This window comes from Candidozyma pseudohaemuli (assembly GCF_003013735.1).
Source record: "Candidozyma pseudohaemuli strain B12108 chromosome Unknown scaffold00010, whole genome shotgun sequence".
Classification (NCBI taxonomy): Eukaryota; Fungi; Ascomycota; class Pichiomycetes; order Serinales; family Metschnikowiaceae; genus Candidozyma; species Candidozyma pseudohaemuli.
The window spans coordinates 119,994-137,436 of record NW_020194444.1 but is presented as its reverse complement, the minus strand read 5'-3'; the positions used below and the strand labels follow the sequence as shown (position 1 = coordinate 137,436).

The window sequence follows — 17,443 nt, the reverse complement described above, 5'->3', positions numbered from 1 at the left end:
TGGAGTGAGGAACGATGCAGTAGGTAGTGCAAGCGCCAATTAAGACCCCCGCCGTAGCTATAACGGAGTTGAGCTCGTTGAAAACGCTGCCTTGCATTAAGCACCTTAAAATACCCTACTTTGAGACAAATGAAGAATTGTATTGATCGAAGTTCCCTGTGTAAGAAAAGGTGAGAAAAGAGTCTATTATCATGAAGACTTTCCAATTGTAAGAAGTCGAAAGAATGCTTTTACGAGGTAAGCTAAAATAAAATTTCAATAGGGATGAAGTGAACTTTGCATCGAGGAGTAAAACTTGCATATACGGTATTCTATCTTATATATGACCGATATACCAAATCGCGACTAGACTACTTCAACTGCACATGTCCGATACTGACTTCGTTACAATCTTTCAAACACCGTTACATTGCAAGACTTGCATTGAAACTGTTGATGACGCACTCAAAGATGTAAGTGGCGTCAAGAACGTTGATGTGGATTTACAAGCGCAGAGAATCGCAGTTAAGGGCAGTGCTCCCCCTTCTGCAATTGTGAAAGCGTTGAGCAATATTGGTAAAGATGCGATTATAAGAGGCAGTGGAAAGCCGGATTCTGCGGCAGTTTGTATTTTGGAGTCCTTTCAACCGCAGGACCTGGATAAGCCGGTAAAAGGTCTTGCTAGGATTGTTGAAGTAGCCCGTGACCAAGTTGTCGTGGATTTAACAGTCAATGGTGTCAAACGAGGTTTTTATTACCCTCTGATTAGAAGTACTGGTGATCTTAGTCGTGGCCCACTATCCACTGGCTCCATACTTCAAAAGCTCGCGCAGTTCGAAGCATGCGACTTTGATGAGACCGAACTGAAGTCTGAAGAACGGGAATCAGCCGAAGTGTTCGCTGGTCACACATTCATCAGCGCAAATTTGAGCGTAAAGGATTTGATAGGTAGAAGTATGGTTCTTTCAACAAACGAAGATCGGGTAAACCAGCACGATATTTGCGGAGTGATTGCACGCAGCGCAGGAGCTTGGGAGAATGAAAAGGTCGTATGTAGCTGTTCTGGAAAGGATCTCTGGCAAGAGAGGCAAGATGCAATCAGACAAGGGATACTGAGCTGAGTTCTCTCTCTGAATAGATCGTCCGTGTATACAGTTAAAATCGATTTCAACACCGCGATACCACCTAATTATCCACAACCCCCGCTCTCTTTCAACTGCGATACACAGTCCACTGGCCATGAACCACCTATCCCACGGAGACTCGCCCTCCACGGAGAAGGATTTTCACTATTTTGAAATCCGTCGCGTGCTCCTTGAACTGAAGGAATCCTTGACATCGAAGCGGTCCCTTCTGATAAACATCTCGAGTTTTCCAGATAGCACTACCCTAAGCTCGGTACTTTTAGTGCTCCAAGAGATTCTTCTCGAACTTAACTCATACATTGAACGTCTCCTGTTGGCTGATAACAAGATGGAACATCTTCCTGATGAACTACTCAATGTTTGTGACGATCGGTTGAAGGTTCTCGATCTCCATTCAAATGATTTACATGAATTTCCAGTCATGATTTGCACTTGTTTTTCAAGGCTCGAGTTCCTTGATGTATCTAGCAATAGGCTCAAAGGACTTCCGCATCAAGTGTCCTTGTTAGCAGACTTGCGTGTATTACATCTATCCAATAATAACTTCTCCTATCTCCCGCCGACCTTAGGAGAGCTTATATCCCTAGAGAGATTGACTGTCTCCGGGAATCCCCTAGTTATTCCCTCGCAACAGACCTTCCAGTCTCTTGAAAAAGATACGAACCGCTTAAAAGCGTATTTACTTTCTAACTCGGTTATTCTAGAGCAGAACATCAACCAACAGGTCAATAAGCTGAAGCCGACATCGCTTTCAGCAATGAGATCCAGATCTGTATCGGACACTAGATCCAAAAGCTCCAAGGCATCGAGGCGAATGGGTTTAATTATAAATAAAGCCAAGAACCCAAACTCCAAAGACGTGTTGCACAAGAGCGATGAGCCCAACAATACATCAGATTTCAATCATTTAAAAAGTCACCTGGATGGTCAAGAGGCCCAACTGCCGATGAAAGTTTCCTCTCCATCTAGAACCAGACTGCGACAGAATACGATGATTGAAATTAACGACATGCTTCAGCAACCCGAGCTAAGCGACACGGAGTATAAATCGGGAGCATATTTTAGACGTCTTTCCACTTTGCAGGAAATACCATACGGGGATGTTGGCAAAGATCTAGCCAAGGTCGATCGGCTCTCTGAAATCACAAAGGCCCCCGAGCTTCTGACTACTTCTTCGCCGAAGTTTCCAGGGTCAAATCGTAATCTCGCAAATACAGGCTCAAGCTCCATAGCAAACGAGACCCAAGGGACTGGAAATCTTGTTGGGACAGAGCCGAGCACCTTGGAGTTGACTTGTATTTTAAAGATAGCACGAAAGATTTTGTTCGCTTTCAGTGAATTCCATTCGTCGATCAAAAGATTAACCGGCTTTTGTATCGATCGAAAAGTTGCAGCGAAGACCATCTCTTTGCTTCACAATTCAAAAAGTGACATTGATACTTTAGTCGAGAGTATGGAAAATGCTGAAGAACGAAAAGAAGAGAATGGTGATCTTTTTGTTGCTGTTGCAGGCTGTGTGCACTCATTTAAACATATTTTACTGTTTTTGATCGAAAATTTTGCGTTTTTCGTGGCTCGAATCGATGTTTGTTTCGTAAGGATGGTCTATTTGACCATATTCGGTGCGTTCAACGAGTTACAAAACGCACATAAACTTTTAAACCCGAGTGTTAAACATCAGAGTCATAAATCGCAAGGCATAACCGCTGACATCAGGGCCAAGCTTCTGGTTGCAAGTCAAATTCCGGAATTTCATGGTGAAGGAGCTAAAGAAAGTCAAATGAACCACTCGCACCTTCATATGGCTGAAAGTGGTCTATCAATTGATGAAGCTGATGACAGACTTTATGACTCAATCCAGGTAGCTGTGGCCAATGCCCAAGTTGTTTTCAATGAACTAACTAAAGCCATAAACAAAAGCGCTGTGGCCTCCACCAATAATGGTCCGCAAGTGATGAATACCACAGTTGCTTCGAAATTTAAGGATTTAACTAACACATGCATGCTATTGATGGAGATTACAAAACGACTCTCTGCGAAGCTTCCGAGCGTCAGAACCACACACGCCCTACAAAGTAAAAAATCTTTTTGGGACGACATCAATGCCTTTTTGAAAGCAATCATCCAGACATTCTCATCTGTGAAACTCATCATGAAAGATGCCCCAATATTGAACGAGGTGCGTCAATCCATGGCAAATCTCACGAGGGCTACGAAAGAGCTAACCATTCTTCTTGAAGCATCCTCCTATAGTAGCTTTTCAGATGCCAATCAGGCTACGTCTGTCGCTTGGAATAATTCGCACACTAATTTAGCACATTACGGCAATCTGTCGGCGCCTGTGAGGACACCGCTCGTTGCTACCGTTGGTGCTGCTGCTGCTCAGGCCATAATGCCTGGAAATGATGGCCAGTCCAGTTCTTTCTTCCCGCCGATGGCAGGAGAGCCTACTGCCACTAATTCAGGTACGACTACAGATCACAATTACTTTACTTACACAGAGTAATTTTAAATTTTTGCAATGATAAGTACGAAAATTTAAGCGGACATTGGTATAGTTACTTCCACTTTCATCACGCTGGGGCTAAACACATCCAATAGGATGGCGGCTTTGGTGACGGCTATTTTTATTTGATCATACAGTTGAGTCAGTAAATGAGGGAAATCATCGCAAGGACTGTTTCATAATTCATAAATAGAAATAACCTTATTACTACAAGCCGGGTACCTTTTGTTACAAGATTGTATTGTTCCAAGACGAGACTCAAATATTATGCACACAGTCCCCGGAGACACCGCGGCACCATGTACGGTACACCGATGTTGTCCAAAGGAAGGATAATTCCGCGGCTCCGCCGCGGGAGCTTATCTAGCCATAATTTATATAAGCTGCTGCCTATGAATGCACAATTAATACTTCAGAAGCAATGTCAAAATTAATCATCACACCCTCGGCAACCAATTTCGGTTGTTCTTTAAAATTACCATCCTATGCTCGAAATGACCCTAGCTTGTTGAACGAGGAAGACTTCAAGCTTCTTCATGACGCTGTGCTCACTTATCTTGTAGCTGTCATTCCTAACCAAGAGTCCTTGAGCCCCCAGAGCCAATACAGACTTACTCAAAGGTTTGATGAGCTGATTTCGAATCCTGAAAATGGTAACGCGGGGTACGGACATGGGAAAGAGTTTCGCCATGATAACTCAGTCTTGAAAAAAGACGGGTGCTCGGTTAAGTCTCAGCCACAAGTTCAGATCCTTGGGCAGGGAACTTTTGCAGCTGACGAGCCAGGAAACGAAAATGGGGAAGACATTGTTTTAACTCACCCGTCGCATACGACTTTTCACAGCGACCCGCTAACCCCAGAACAGATTCAAATCGAGAAACGGACTCGATTCTATAGGTGGCATATTGATTCAGCCTTATACGACCTCTCCCCACCCAAGGTAACTACTTTACTAGGAATCAAGGTGCCACCTGCAACCCAAATGCAAACTATCGATTATGAGGATGGTTCTGGTGACAAATTGAAAATTCTGCAAGGAGCAACTTGCTTTGTTAGTGGGAATGAGGCATTCGAGAGGCTCTCGGAATCAGAGAAGGAGTTTGCTCTCAATTCTGTCGTTGAATATGCACCTCATCCGTATATCTTTATTTCTCCGGCAAAAGCTACAAAGGACGGTTTAACAATGGTTTCTGAGGGAAAAGAAACACCGCTTGCAGAGTTGCCTGAGTGGGAAGAAGGTAAAGTGAAAAAATTACCAATGGTGTGGACCAACCCCGTTACGAAGAAGCATCACTTACAAGTACACGGTTGCTGTCTTTATAAGATCCATACAAAGCAGAATGGACGTGTGGTGTCCTTGGGATTGGAGGATGCACGTAAGAAAGCCCACTCGATGATGAGGCCGGCAATTTCTCCACCGAATGTACTTGCCCATTCATGGGCGCAAGGAGACCTTGTGATGTTTTACAACAGGGGGGTTTGGCATTCTGTGACAGGAGAGTTCAAGGGTGTAAATCAAGGTCAAGATGAAAAACGCCTTATGCATCAATGCAATATTGCTAGCTCTACAGATCCTGTCACAGTTATTTGAAAGGCCTGTTTATTCATTTTCTATGGTTTACCCACTTTATAGTTAATTTATGACACAGTTCGGTTGCCCAATCCAGAAACCTCAGGATGTACTGGTGTAGATATAAATCTCAGAGATCTGGAATCGTTGAGAACCCAAGAGATGGGTCAGTTCACGACATTGGCGACCTGTAATTTGAATCAATGGGCTCTTGATTTTGAAGGTAATCGTGATAGGATTATAAGGAGCATTGAAATTGCCAAGGAACGCCATGCAAAGCTTCGAGTGGGACCAGAATTAGAGATCACAGGTTATGGTTGCTTGGATCATTTTGACGAGAACGATGTATTCAATAATTCGTGGCATATTTATGGAGAAATTTTGAAGCATCCATCTACGTCTAATATTATTCTCGATATTGGAATGCCCGTTCTTCACAAGTCCAACCGTTATAACTGTAGGATGATCAGTTACAACGGCCAATTACTCTTGATTAGACCAAAGTTGTACCTCGCAAACAACGGAAACTATAGAGAGATGAGATACTTTTCACCTTGGCTTCGTCCAAGACATCATGAGAAATTTCAATTGCCTGAGTGCATCAAGTCTATCACTGGTCAATCTGAGGTCCCTATCGGTGATTGCGTAATTCAAACAGATGATACCAGGATTGGAGCAGAAACTTGCGAGGAGCTCTTTACCCCGCAATCCCCTCACATCAGTATGGCTTTGGATGGAGTCGAAATTTTCACTAACTCGTCTGGCTCGCACCACGAACTCAGAAAACTAGACACGAGATTGGAATTAATCTCTGAGGCAACGAAAAAGTGTGGGGGCGTATACTTGTATGCTAACCAGAGGGGTTGTGATGGTGATCGTCTTTACTATGATGGCTGCGCTTGCATTATTGTCAACGGAAAAATGGTCGCCCAAGGAAGTCAGTTCTCACTCAAAGATGTGGAGGTTGTCACTGCTACGATCGACCTAGATGATGTCAGAGCCTATAGGAACCAAAAGTCTGCTGCTTTACAATCTGTGGCACAATCAACAGCATACCACTCCATACCAACTCATTTCAAGATAGCTTCGAATACCGACGTCCTCAACAGTGAAGTGAGAGCTTCCGAACAGCTAGGTATCAAGTATCATGCCCCCGAAGAAGAGATCGCCCTAGGCCCAGCATGTTGGCTCTGGGATTATTTACGACGCTCAAGAACTGGTGGATTCTTCCTTCCCCTTAGTGGTGGAATAGACTCATGTGCTACTGCTGTCATTGTACACTCAATGTGCCGTTTAGTATCATCAGAGATAGAAGATGGAAATGAGCAAGTCCTCGATGACCTCAGAGCGCTAACGCATGACGAGGGCTTGAACTCTGTGACGGCCCAAGAGGTGGCTTCCAAACTCTTCTATACCTCGTTCATGGGAACATCTAATTCCTCGCTGGAAACTCGTGAACGAGCAAGAGACTTGGCTCTTGAAATTGGATCAAATCATGTAGATTTGAATATGGATAGCCTCGTTTCAGCAGTCATCAAGGTATTTGAGGTTGCCACCGGTCGTCGTCCAATCTTCAAGGTCTTTGGCGGAAGCCAGACGGAAAATCTTGCATTGCAGAACATTCAAGCGCGATTACGTATGGTTCTAAGCTACTTATTCGCTCAGCTTTTGCCATGGACAAAGAACAGAGTAGGTGGGCTACTTGTACTCGGCAGCGCAAATGTTGACGAGTGTTTGAGAGGTTATCTTACAAAGTATGATTGTTCAAGCGCTGATATCAATCCTATTGGCGGAATCTCGAAAACTGATCTCAAGAAGTTCATAAGCTGGGCAAGTGCTAAATTTTCTTTGCCTATACTTCACAAGTTCTTAGAGGCTACTCCAACGGCCGAGCTTGAGCCAATCACCGAGAATTATGTTCAGTCAGACGAGATCGATATGGGAATGAGTTATTTGGAGCTTTCACGCTTTGGTAAATTACGAAAAGTTGAAAACTGTGGGCCCGAATCGATGTTTGTTAAGTTGTATCATGAATGGTCGCAACCTCCTTTTAACTACTCAGCTGCCACAATTGCAGATAAGGTCAAGCGATTTTGGTTTTTTTACGCAGTTAACAGACACAAGATGACCACTATGACACCCTCATATCACGCTGAGCAGTACTCACCAGATGATAACAGATTCGACTTGAGACCGTTTTTGATAAATCCAAGGTTCCCATTGGCGAGCAAGAATATTGATCAGCTCGTTAAAAATATTGAAAAATTTGAGGGTAATTGAATTCATCAGAAAGTTGTCAATGAACTTCTCCTCCCCATAGTGTCCTGATTGACGAGTGTTTGCGCTCTTTACCGTTCACGTCATGCCTTCGTATAAATTCCATGATGCTTATGCAAAGCTTGGATGGTGAATCCTCTTGCACAAAATGACCAATTTCGGCCGAATTGTTAAATACAATTAATTGATATTTCCCTTGCATTTGCCCGACAATTAAGCTCTTGTCTAGATTCTCATTTCCTGCTAGAATAAGGAGCTTAGCGATATGTTTGTCGGAGAAAGAATCGCAGAGAAGGTAGTGATCTGACATTCCCGTGAACCAATCTTTCCAAAATGGGGCCATTCGTTCAAGATCGGTGCGCCAGTGGAGGTCCCCCAGATCATCAACCTGTAGCATGTCATGAACACTAAGCTTCGCTGAATCCTCATTTCTCAAAATTCTAGTTTTCAAGTGCCAATTGAGAGCATCATCGTAGAGTTGGAATGTTTTGGGCCTCAGACTCAAGAAAGATGGCATGGCATTGAGAGAGCGGATGGCCGTTTCCTCCACAATGTCGATTAAAACCAAACCTGTTACTTGGCAATTATTCTTGTGCTTGACGAGGAAGTTGGACATAATTGCACCACCTAAAGAATGACCTATGAAAAAGAGCTGACGAGGTTTGTGTCGCTGCACAAATTTGTCAAGGACAAACGAAAAATCAACAGTCAACTCCTCCAACCCATACTCATGAGACTTTCTATCCGTTGATATTCCGTGACCAAACATGTCAAAGAGGAATACACCTGGATGATCTGAGGGGTATACCTTTAGTAACTCGGATACAAATGCAAGGAATGTCAGTCCTGAGGATCCAGCACCATGGTGACATATCAAAATTGGTGATGTTGCCAGGCTTGGAGGAAGATAATACGTTTGAACATAATGATAACAATCTAAGTAGTATCTGTCCCGTATGGGTAGAAGTGCATCTCTTTGTTTGAAAAAGTTCTCTTTGAAATGGCGATTGGCAATCTCCCGTTCTGAGCCTACACCCACTTCCGGCGTGGAATCATTCTCCAGACAACGAGCATGATTCTCTGGTTTTCGTCCCTCGAAAAGCTTCTTGCGCAATTCACTCATAGAACTCGCGGAAACTCATTCAGAGTAGGGTATTTGCCTTACTTCATTCCTTGGATGATCGCAGCGTGTCACCCAATACTCACGTGTATCCTCATGTGCGAAGCAGAGATGAGCCATACGATTCTTCACACTTTCATTGTCAGTGCATCTTTATGAATGATCTCACCGTTCATTTCAGAAATCTAGCCCTTGCTACATTCGTGGCATATCGTGCTTTATGTAACCTAGAAACACCGGTGGCGTGTATCATTGTTCATGGGGAGACCGGCGAGGTTTTGGCATTCGGATGTAACGATACTAATGCATCTCTCAATGGGACTCGCCATGCAGAATTTGTTGCTATAGATCAAATTATGAAAAAATTTCAGCTTTGCGATGTCTCTCAAGATCAGGTCGAGAAATTTTTCAGCCGTCTTGTCTTGTACGTCACCGTGGAGCCTTGCGTTATGTGCGCTCTGGCGTTACAGCAAATGGGGATTAAGGAAGTATATTTTGGTGCTGCAAATGATCGTTTCGGTGGAAATGGCTCTGTCTTCAAAATACAAACTGCCTCCTGCGGTCCATCCTACAAGAGCTTCGGCGGTCTTATGAGGGTGGAGGCAATTCATTTACTACGATGCTTTTATGTGCAAGAAAACGAAACGGCGCCTACTCCAAAAATCAAGAAGAACAAAGCAATTGAAGGAAAAGAGTTTCCTCCGAATCTTCCTTTCGACCGATTCCTATCTGAAAGCGAATTCAGTTCATGTTATGGAACTGCTAGAACAGCAGAGTTTTATCCTGGTCCTCGAGATGGGATTGAAATTACCCCTGTCTTCGAGCACGGCTATATTTTCAAAGACCTTATAGATGTTAGTGATGTCGAGGGAATTCCTGGTGTCAGGTCTCTATATCCTAAGGGTGAGCTTACAATAAAGGATGATATTCAGAGGCTCAGCGACATGCTACCTTTTATTGGAGATAATGGGGTAGTGGGATGGCACCATGATCGCCAACTTTCATCGCAAGAAAAAAATTAAGGTACAGTTCTGGGCCTTGGAATTAAATGTGGCTTGTTAAGTCGAGACTTCGAGTAGTGCCTTCAAACCGTGATGCGGCTTCATTGGGCGCGATATTGATGTATAACGAGTCACATAGGGAACTGATACAAGAAGGGGCGATCACTTGGATCACAGAGTTTACAAAAGACTGTCTTTTAATAAGAACATGAAAGTATAAAGCGGTTTGACCGCCCGAGGTTTGTCCTTTCATCGTTTACCCACCACTTGAAAATGTTACTCGTGCTGTGACGGAGTGGTCTAGACAAGGCGACGTACCTGATAAATGCATGTAATTAACGCAACTGATGCATACATTTTCCCTGGCGCGAATAGGAGCCATGAAAGGCTTTGTTGGTATTGTATATAAGCTTCCTGCTGCACCAGGCACCCTTGATTCGCGAAGAAAGAAAAAATTGCGGCACTATATAAATCTATTCAAGATTCCTCCCAAACTCCTTCATTCCACTAACTAAACACATTCCTTCAAAAGCTCGGGAGAGATCTCATTCACGCCGTTCCTTCCTTCAAATCATTCCTTCACCCCAGTCATTCCCTTGTTAAATTGTCCTCAATATGAGATTACTCTCCTTGGCCGTCTGTCTTTCCTTTGTTTCAAAATTGTCCGCATCTCCAGTCCCAGCTGTCAAGTGGGTAACTGAATATGAATATACCACAGTAACTGTTGGCTATGATGCGTACACTGCGTATCTTGCTTCGGCTTCGGCTTCCAAGAATGTGGAGGCGGGTCCTACCGCGGTTACTGATCAGTCCACTGCGGAACCCGAGAATACAGAAGCTCCAGAGCCCCAGGTCACGGAAGCACCTAAAACTACTGAGCTTCCACAAACATCTACTACTCCACAAACTACTGAAAAACCCTCAACTCTGAGTATTGCTACCAGCATCAAATCGCAAACCCCAACTTCGACTGAACCAGCTTCAACTACAAGCGATTCAAGTGAACCATCAGGTGCTACTTTCTCTGGTGAGGGCACCTACTATGATCCTGAGATGGGTGCTTGCGGTAAGGTGAATTCTGCTGACGAGATGATCGTGGCTATTTCTCATGAATTGTACGACGAGTACACACCAAATGGAAACCCAAACAAGAACACCCTTTGTGGTAAGAAAATCAAGGCTTCTTACGAAGGGAAGTCTGTCGAAGTCAGTATTGTGGACAGATGCGTTGGTTGCGCCCATGACGATTTGGACTTGTCCCCAGCAGCTTTTGAAAAGATCGCTGACAAAGATCTTGGAAGAATTAACCTTACCTGGGAGTGGGCCAATTGATTTTCTTTTAAATAGTATACCCTTTTTTTGTTTATTTGGAATTTACTAAGTTATAAATTGACGTTGTAGAAGTAGTAGCTGGTATCCTTCACATAGTATTGCTTGATATATCAAGATGCGATCTTGAGGGTACATATTATCCAGTGGACCCTCATGAATAGTTCGGACGATGATTTCAGTGACCATGATTCCGGGGTGGACTTGAGAGACGAGCCTTTGCTGCCTGACACTGAGGGCATGGCCAAAAGAACTAGATTGAAGAAGGTCAATAATGGCAAACAGGGAGCTTCCGGTGGGTATGCTTGGGAAGATGAGTACCAACGAACATGGGACATTGTTAAAAATGATGAAGACGGTGAACAGTCTCTCGAAAATTTGGTACAGCAGATGATCGAATCAAGGAAGAAAAAGATCATGAGAAATCCAGCAACACCTTTTCAAAGAGGAATCATTAGAACTCTAATAGTTGTCATTGATGGCTCCTTGGCGATGCTAGAGAAGGATTTAAGGCCTACAAGGTTTTCTGCGATGCTTTCTTACTTGCTGGAATTCATCAACGAGTTTTTTGACCAAAATCCCATTTCACAGCTCGGAATCGTCATGATGCGTAACGGTATGGCACATCTCGTTAGCGAGGTTAGTGGGCTGCCTCTGTATCATCTTGATAAACTCAAAAATCTTCGATCACGGCAACATAATCGTTTTGAGCCGAAAGGGGATCCCTCTCTTCAAAACGCTTTGGAGTTATCCCGGTCACTTCTCACCTCAAACTTCCAGGGAATAACCTCAACCTCGAATAAGAACTCCAAAGAAATTCTCATTATATTTGGTGCTCTTTTCACATCTGACCCAGGAGATATACACAAAACAATAGACGCACTCGTCAAAGAGAGCATCAAAGTCAAAGTTATAGGTTTATCGGCACAGGTTGCAATCTGCCAAGAGATCGTCAGGCGAACCAATTTTTCCACTTCACCAAGAGGCAAGTTGGTAGCTGAGACCGGAAATTTCTATGGAGTTATCATGAATGAGGCACATTTCAAAGAGCTTCTCATGAACTGTGTGGAACCTCTTGCCCTTACCACAAATTCCGTTGATGCCAGTAATGGCCAAACAAATGGGATTCCTCTCATCAAAATGGGATTCCCACTGAAGCTTCAATCTCACTCTTTCACATCCAATCAGACCATAAATTCTAATTTTCCTCAACTTTGCGCTTGCCATCTTTCGCAGACACAAGATGATTCGACGGATCAAGTGCAGCAAAACCAAGCCACTGATCTTCAAGGTTCGTCGAGTTCGGCTGGTTACAAATGTCCGCAATGTAACAGCAAAGTGTGTCATCTTCCTACAACTTGTCCCGTTTGTGGACTCATGCTCATTCTTTCCACACATTTGGCACGTTCTTACCACCATCTTGTACCTCTTGCTGCCTTTGAAGAGGTTCCAGTCTCGAACGAATACCAAAACCGATTTTGCTATGGATGTTTACTCAAGTTTCCAGAAGGATTGGCTAGTCTGGCGGAATTGACTCAGACAAGTTCTCGCTATAGATGCGGCAGATGCCGAAATGATTTTTGCATAGATTGTGACGTCTTTGTACATGAAAGTCTACATAACTGTCCTGGTTGCGATAGCCTTGCTCAATAAAATAATCATGATCTCTATCAACGCGTCCCTCTCCAAAATTTGTAATTCAGGGATCAACTATTCTTCCAACCGGAAGTTTGCTGGTTGTTGGAGTTGCCCCAAGTTGAAGAACTTCCCTGACCGGAACCCCAACTTGAATTACCTCCGTCCTTTTGGCCCCATGTGGATGAATTGCCCTTGGAGCCCCAAGCAGACGATGCTCCGTTGCCACCATTGCCTCCCCAGGTTGATGAACCACCCTTGGAACCCCAGGTTGACGAAGACCCCGCCTTTTGTTGACCCCACGAAGAGTTCATTCCGGATTGGCCTCCCCAGGCTGAGCTATTACCGCCTGAGCCCCAACTAGAGTTGCCTCCGTTACCCCAGGCTGAATTTCCCCCAGGTTGATTAGTGCCCCAAGTGGACGCTCCACCACTCTTTCCGCCTTTCCAAGACGATGCACCTCCAGAACTAGAAGGTGCTCCCCATGTTGATGCTCCGCCTGCAGCTGTACCCCATGCTGAGACTCCCCCATTGTTGACAGAAGGCGTCTTACCGCCCCATGTTGAAGCAGAGCCGGGAGCAACGGAAGGAGTTGCACCTCCCCATGCTGTTTTTGCTCCTGATGAAAACGCAGGCCCAGACGCTTGCGTAGGGGCACGCGCACTGTCGGAAGCACCAATGAAGCGAAGGTAAGGTATGGATTCTCCACGAACGATTACGCTTAATTTGGTCTTGTTGACTTTCACTTTTTTCGCTTTGGTGTGCAACTCGATACGAGCGTCCATGTCATCAGTCTCAACAACTTTCCCCATGAGGCCCTTATGGTTTCCATTGTTGATGATAACATCCATGTAGAGTAGCTTGTCTCTGCCACCAACCCTTCCTTTAATACCTGGAGCAATCAATGGCGTCTGTAATTTTGCATTTGGGTTCATGCTAGTCAAGTCAGGTCCTAGAGATTTGGAAATCATTGAGTTTTTGGTGGAAATTGTGCCGACATTCAAAGCATTGGTGACAAAAATACCAAGGTTCTCTTGAATCTCATGAGATTCAACAAAAATAGAATTCTTGTAGATGTGCAAAACAACTCCCTCTTTTCTCTTGTCACCTCCAAATTCCTTCACTGTGTCGCCGACCTTGATAGTCAGGCCATTTCTGTCTGTAGCGACCTGCTCACGTCTCGTCAAACTCAACTTTGATGCGATACCTGTCAGTTTTACGGTGACAGAACGTGAATCTGCTGTCAATATTTCAAACAAGCCTTTCTCTGACTTCACAATCACACCAACTGTGGACGCATTGAGTTGAACCAAATCCTTGATATCATATTTGCTGTTGACGGAATCGGTTGTTGATGAGGAGTCTGTGGCCTTTATCAAGTAATTGGCGAATACCCGAACATCTTGCTTAGTCTGGTCACTCAAAAACACCACTGAATCTCCATCAATTTTGATGACAAGACCAGTCTCATCGGTATGGACACCATCAATGACTTTTACATGGTCACCTGATGCAAAAACCTTCCTGAGGTCTGTGGCGGGAACAGTCAATTCTTGATTCACAAATTGGCGATCACCGCTATCAAGCACTATAATTTGGACTTCATTAAGGGAAACGTTGAGAACCTTACCCACTGTTTTGGCTTGTTCGCCTCTTCTGACCTCGACCTTATCACCCGGCTGAAAAGCATTGGAGAAATCTCCGTCCAGAGATTTTCCTTTAAGGGAAGCTGCGACAGCTGCAAGATCAAGTCCATCCTCATCCGTGTTACCTGTTTGAAATCTATCCAAATCTTCCAACTTAGGCTGCACATCTTTCGTTTGAATGAATTGTAACTTAAAATCTTTCATTAAGAAGCCCTCGACGTATTCTTCGCCGCGATAAATAAAACTTCTTACCCCTCTTCCCGGCTGCAAATGCTCAGCATCGTACATACGGGCTTCCTGCTCATTGAAAAGGCGTTGCATTGGCCTGCTTTTCAGTTTCACCCTTCTTCCATTAGAATCGAATTCGTCATTCTTGCCGTAATCAAGTCGAGGTACCAACTTACAACGAACCTCAAGTCCATTCTCCGATAAATTGTCAACGATTGCTAAGTCTCCTTTGTACTTTCCTCTCGAAATACGGACATAAATACCAGGAACAATCTCGACATCGGAAGATTTCACTTGCTTGAGCAAATCTGGATACTCACTGACTGGAACTATGATCCTTTGCTTCGCATATATGTTAACCATACCAGTCAATGCACGTTCAATGGCTTCCGGTTTTTTTGCTTCGATGTAAATGTAACCCTTGAAAGCATCTCTTTGAAAAACTGTGAGGATATCAAGGGGCCGGCCCGAACGTGCCAATGTCCGCTTCTTTTCGTAAAGCTTTCTCACAAGATCCTTTTCACGTCCTGGGGAACAACGGATTGCGAAAATGGCAGGGTCGTTGATGGATGGCATCAATAACTTTTGCGAAACGGTTCCACTTGCAGTAGTGTCTCCACGGTAAGCGGTATGGGATTTTCTATAACGTTGCTTCAAAGTCTCCGCAAGTTCTTCGGCGTCTTGGTCTTCAGCTTGTTGGCGGCGTTGATCATATTGCCTATGAAGACGATCATCGTCAGGACGGGTTGGCTCACCTTCTGACTTCTCAACATGGTCATCAGAGATAAATTGTTCACGTAAGAGCTCGGCCTCTTCATCATCTTCATCGAGTTCATCTTCCTCCTCATCATCAACTTCAGCTTCGATATCAAGGAACTGGTTTGCTCTTCTTCTCTTCTTCTTTTTTGGCAGATCATCTTCGTCGTCCTCAGCATCTTCATCATCAATCAGATTATCATCACGCTCGTTCAACTCGTCCTCATCATTACCATCGCTTTGTTGAGCGTCTGCTTCACTATCATGAGGTCGGGAAGACTCTTCGTGCTGTGAGTTTTTGTCATAAGATTCACGAGCACGTTTATCACCGCTTTGAGCAGCTCCAACTGGAGAAGACGATCCACTTTGTATAGTGGTGGCCTTTTCCTCCGACATTTTGTGGTGGTGTTTCAATGATCTGTTGGTAGTATGTAAGTGCTGAATTTTCTGTCAGCTCAAATCGTGCGCACACCGAGCGATCACGAGGGCCAGTTAGGAAGGATCTGTAAGATGATTATTTAGGACATTCTAGCGAATCCTCAAATGCGTGACTGATAATAATTCATGATACAGGTATGATACAATGTATTTATTGTTCATGTGAATATCTCGTAATTGATACCAGTTATGTTACTTTTGGGGGTGTTTCTAGTTCTACTTTGTAACGCTGTCGCGCGAGAGGTCTCTGGCCCGGCATTTGAGACTATAGATTGTGAAAACAGGTTAACAGTTGAAAGTCTCGTAAGGACCAACATTACATACCTATGTCAAGGTTCCCTGAGTTTGTTGATTCACTCACTGAGACTTGAAATCAGTGAATTCGCGGGATTTTTGCAATCAGGGATTGCCGATTCACCAAATGACTGGATTGAGATCGAGGTAGGAGATCATGAGGAGACAGAAGAGTTAAGTGGAGTACCTTACACAGGGTGCCTTAGTTTAGAAGACGGTGCAAAAGGCAGTCTTCAGGCGACCATCTCACATACCTACGGTATAAGCGCGTCAACAAATTTCAAAATCGCGTTGTTGAATGTCCTCATGGCTAAACTCTCTCACGGAATTGAGAGCACAATGGGTGGAAGCACCACCATGACCGCAGAGTACGTCTGCGTCGGTAGTCCAAAGGAGACTGTCCAAATTCAACTAACCCGCAAGTTTCACGTATTTAAGGAAAGCCGCTGGAGACGATTGGAGTTTAAGCCTCACATCAAGTTTCTAACAGTATCCCGCGGACCCTGGAACATCATGTCTCACTTAAAAGCTTTGGTCTCCTCACCAGTTGTGAGATGTGTATCAGATCCAAAGTTACTTCAATGTGGCACACTGCTCTAAACGAGCGTACGCCTGCGCGTAGCAAACCTACTATTGAATGTGGCATCGTGGGTAGATGAGGTACGGGTTTACCAGTTCCTCAAAAACGTAATTTTTTAGATGTTGGGAAGTTACCCAACTATAACCATTAGATATGACTGAAATCGAAACCATTGCGCAAGAGTTGAAATCTTCCCTTAAGCAATTTGAAAATTTTCCTCAAGAAGGCATTTTGTTTGAGGACTTTTTGCCAATTTTTGCGAAGCCCGAGCTTTTCAGAAAACTAGTTAAAGCATTTCAATTGCATCTTGGAGACACCAAAATCGACTACATTGTGGGATTAGAGAGTAGAGGGTTTCTATTTGGGCCAGCTTTGGCATTGGCAGTTAACGCAGGATTCGTTCCCGTAAGAAAGCCTGGAAAGCTTCCAGGGCCAACCTTGAGAGCAGAATTCCAGAAGGAATATGGAAAAGACTCTTTTGAGATCCAAGAAGGGGTTCTTCCCAAAGGTTCCAAGGTTGTTATTGTTGACGATATATTGGCCACTGGTGGAAGCGCAAGTGCCGCAGGAGAACTTGTCAGCAAAGCAGGCGCAGATGTTCTCGAATATCTCTTTGTCATGGAATTAGAGTTTTTAAAGGGACGCGACATTTTGAAGAGTCCCTCCTTCACGTTGTTGTCAGGACAGAAGAAGTAGTGAACTTCAACTGCGATGGCATACCACTTCTTGTTAGACACATCCAAGAGATGTAATTGTTATAGAACAATACAGTTTAATTCTTGAAAATCAAAAACGCAAGATCGTTGATGTAAAAGTAAGCAAAGTACCCTTGTTCGTGAGTCACGTTTGATCCGAACGATTTGCCAACAATAACATGCCATGAAGCTCCATAGAGTAAGTCAAGCTCTTTCTTCAAATACGTTGCGATATCTTTTTCCA

General features: G+C 44.1%; 3 protein-coding genes across 3 annotated transcripts; 2 read left to right on the top strand and 1 right to left on the bottom strand.

Moving 5' to 3' along the window:
* Positions 1-365: 365 nt before the first annotated feature.
* On the top strand, positions 366-11,843 carry C7M61_003700 (NAD+ synthetase; the record flags this gene model as incomplete). The annotated part of the gene is made up of 9 exons (XM_024859035.1): positions 366-933; positions 1,241-2,306; positions 3,201-3,626; positions 4,135-5,006; positions 5,307-7,447; positions 8,969-9,500; positions 10,275-10,917; positions 11,092-11,566; positions 11,805-11,843. The coding sequence occupies 9 exons, from the start codon at positions 366-368 to the stop codon at positions 11,841-11,843; spliced, it is 6,762 nt and encodes a 2,253-aa protein (XP_024712709.1).
* A 790-nt stretch (positions 11,844-12,633) lies between these two features.
* SPT5 (transcription elongation factor) lies at positions 12,634-15,588 on the bottom strand (the record flags this gene model as incomplete). Its single annotated transcript, XM_024859034.1, has 1 exon — positions 12,634-15,588. One exon carries the CDS (start codon positions 15,586-15,588, stop codon positions 12,634-12,636), a length of 2,955 nt encoding a protein of 984 aa, XP_024712708.1.
* A 1,069-nt stretch (positions 15,589-16,657) lies between these two features.
* Positions 16,658-17,200, top strand: APT1 (adenine phosphoribosyltransferase; the record flags this gene model as incomplete). Its single annotated transcript, XM_024859033.1, has 1 exon — positions 16,658-17,200. One exon carries the CDS (start codon positions 16,658-16,660, stop codon positions 17,198-17,200), a length of 543 nt encoding a protein of 180 aa, XP_024712707.1.
* Positions 17,201-17,443: the final 243 nt, after the last annotated feature.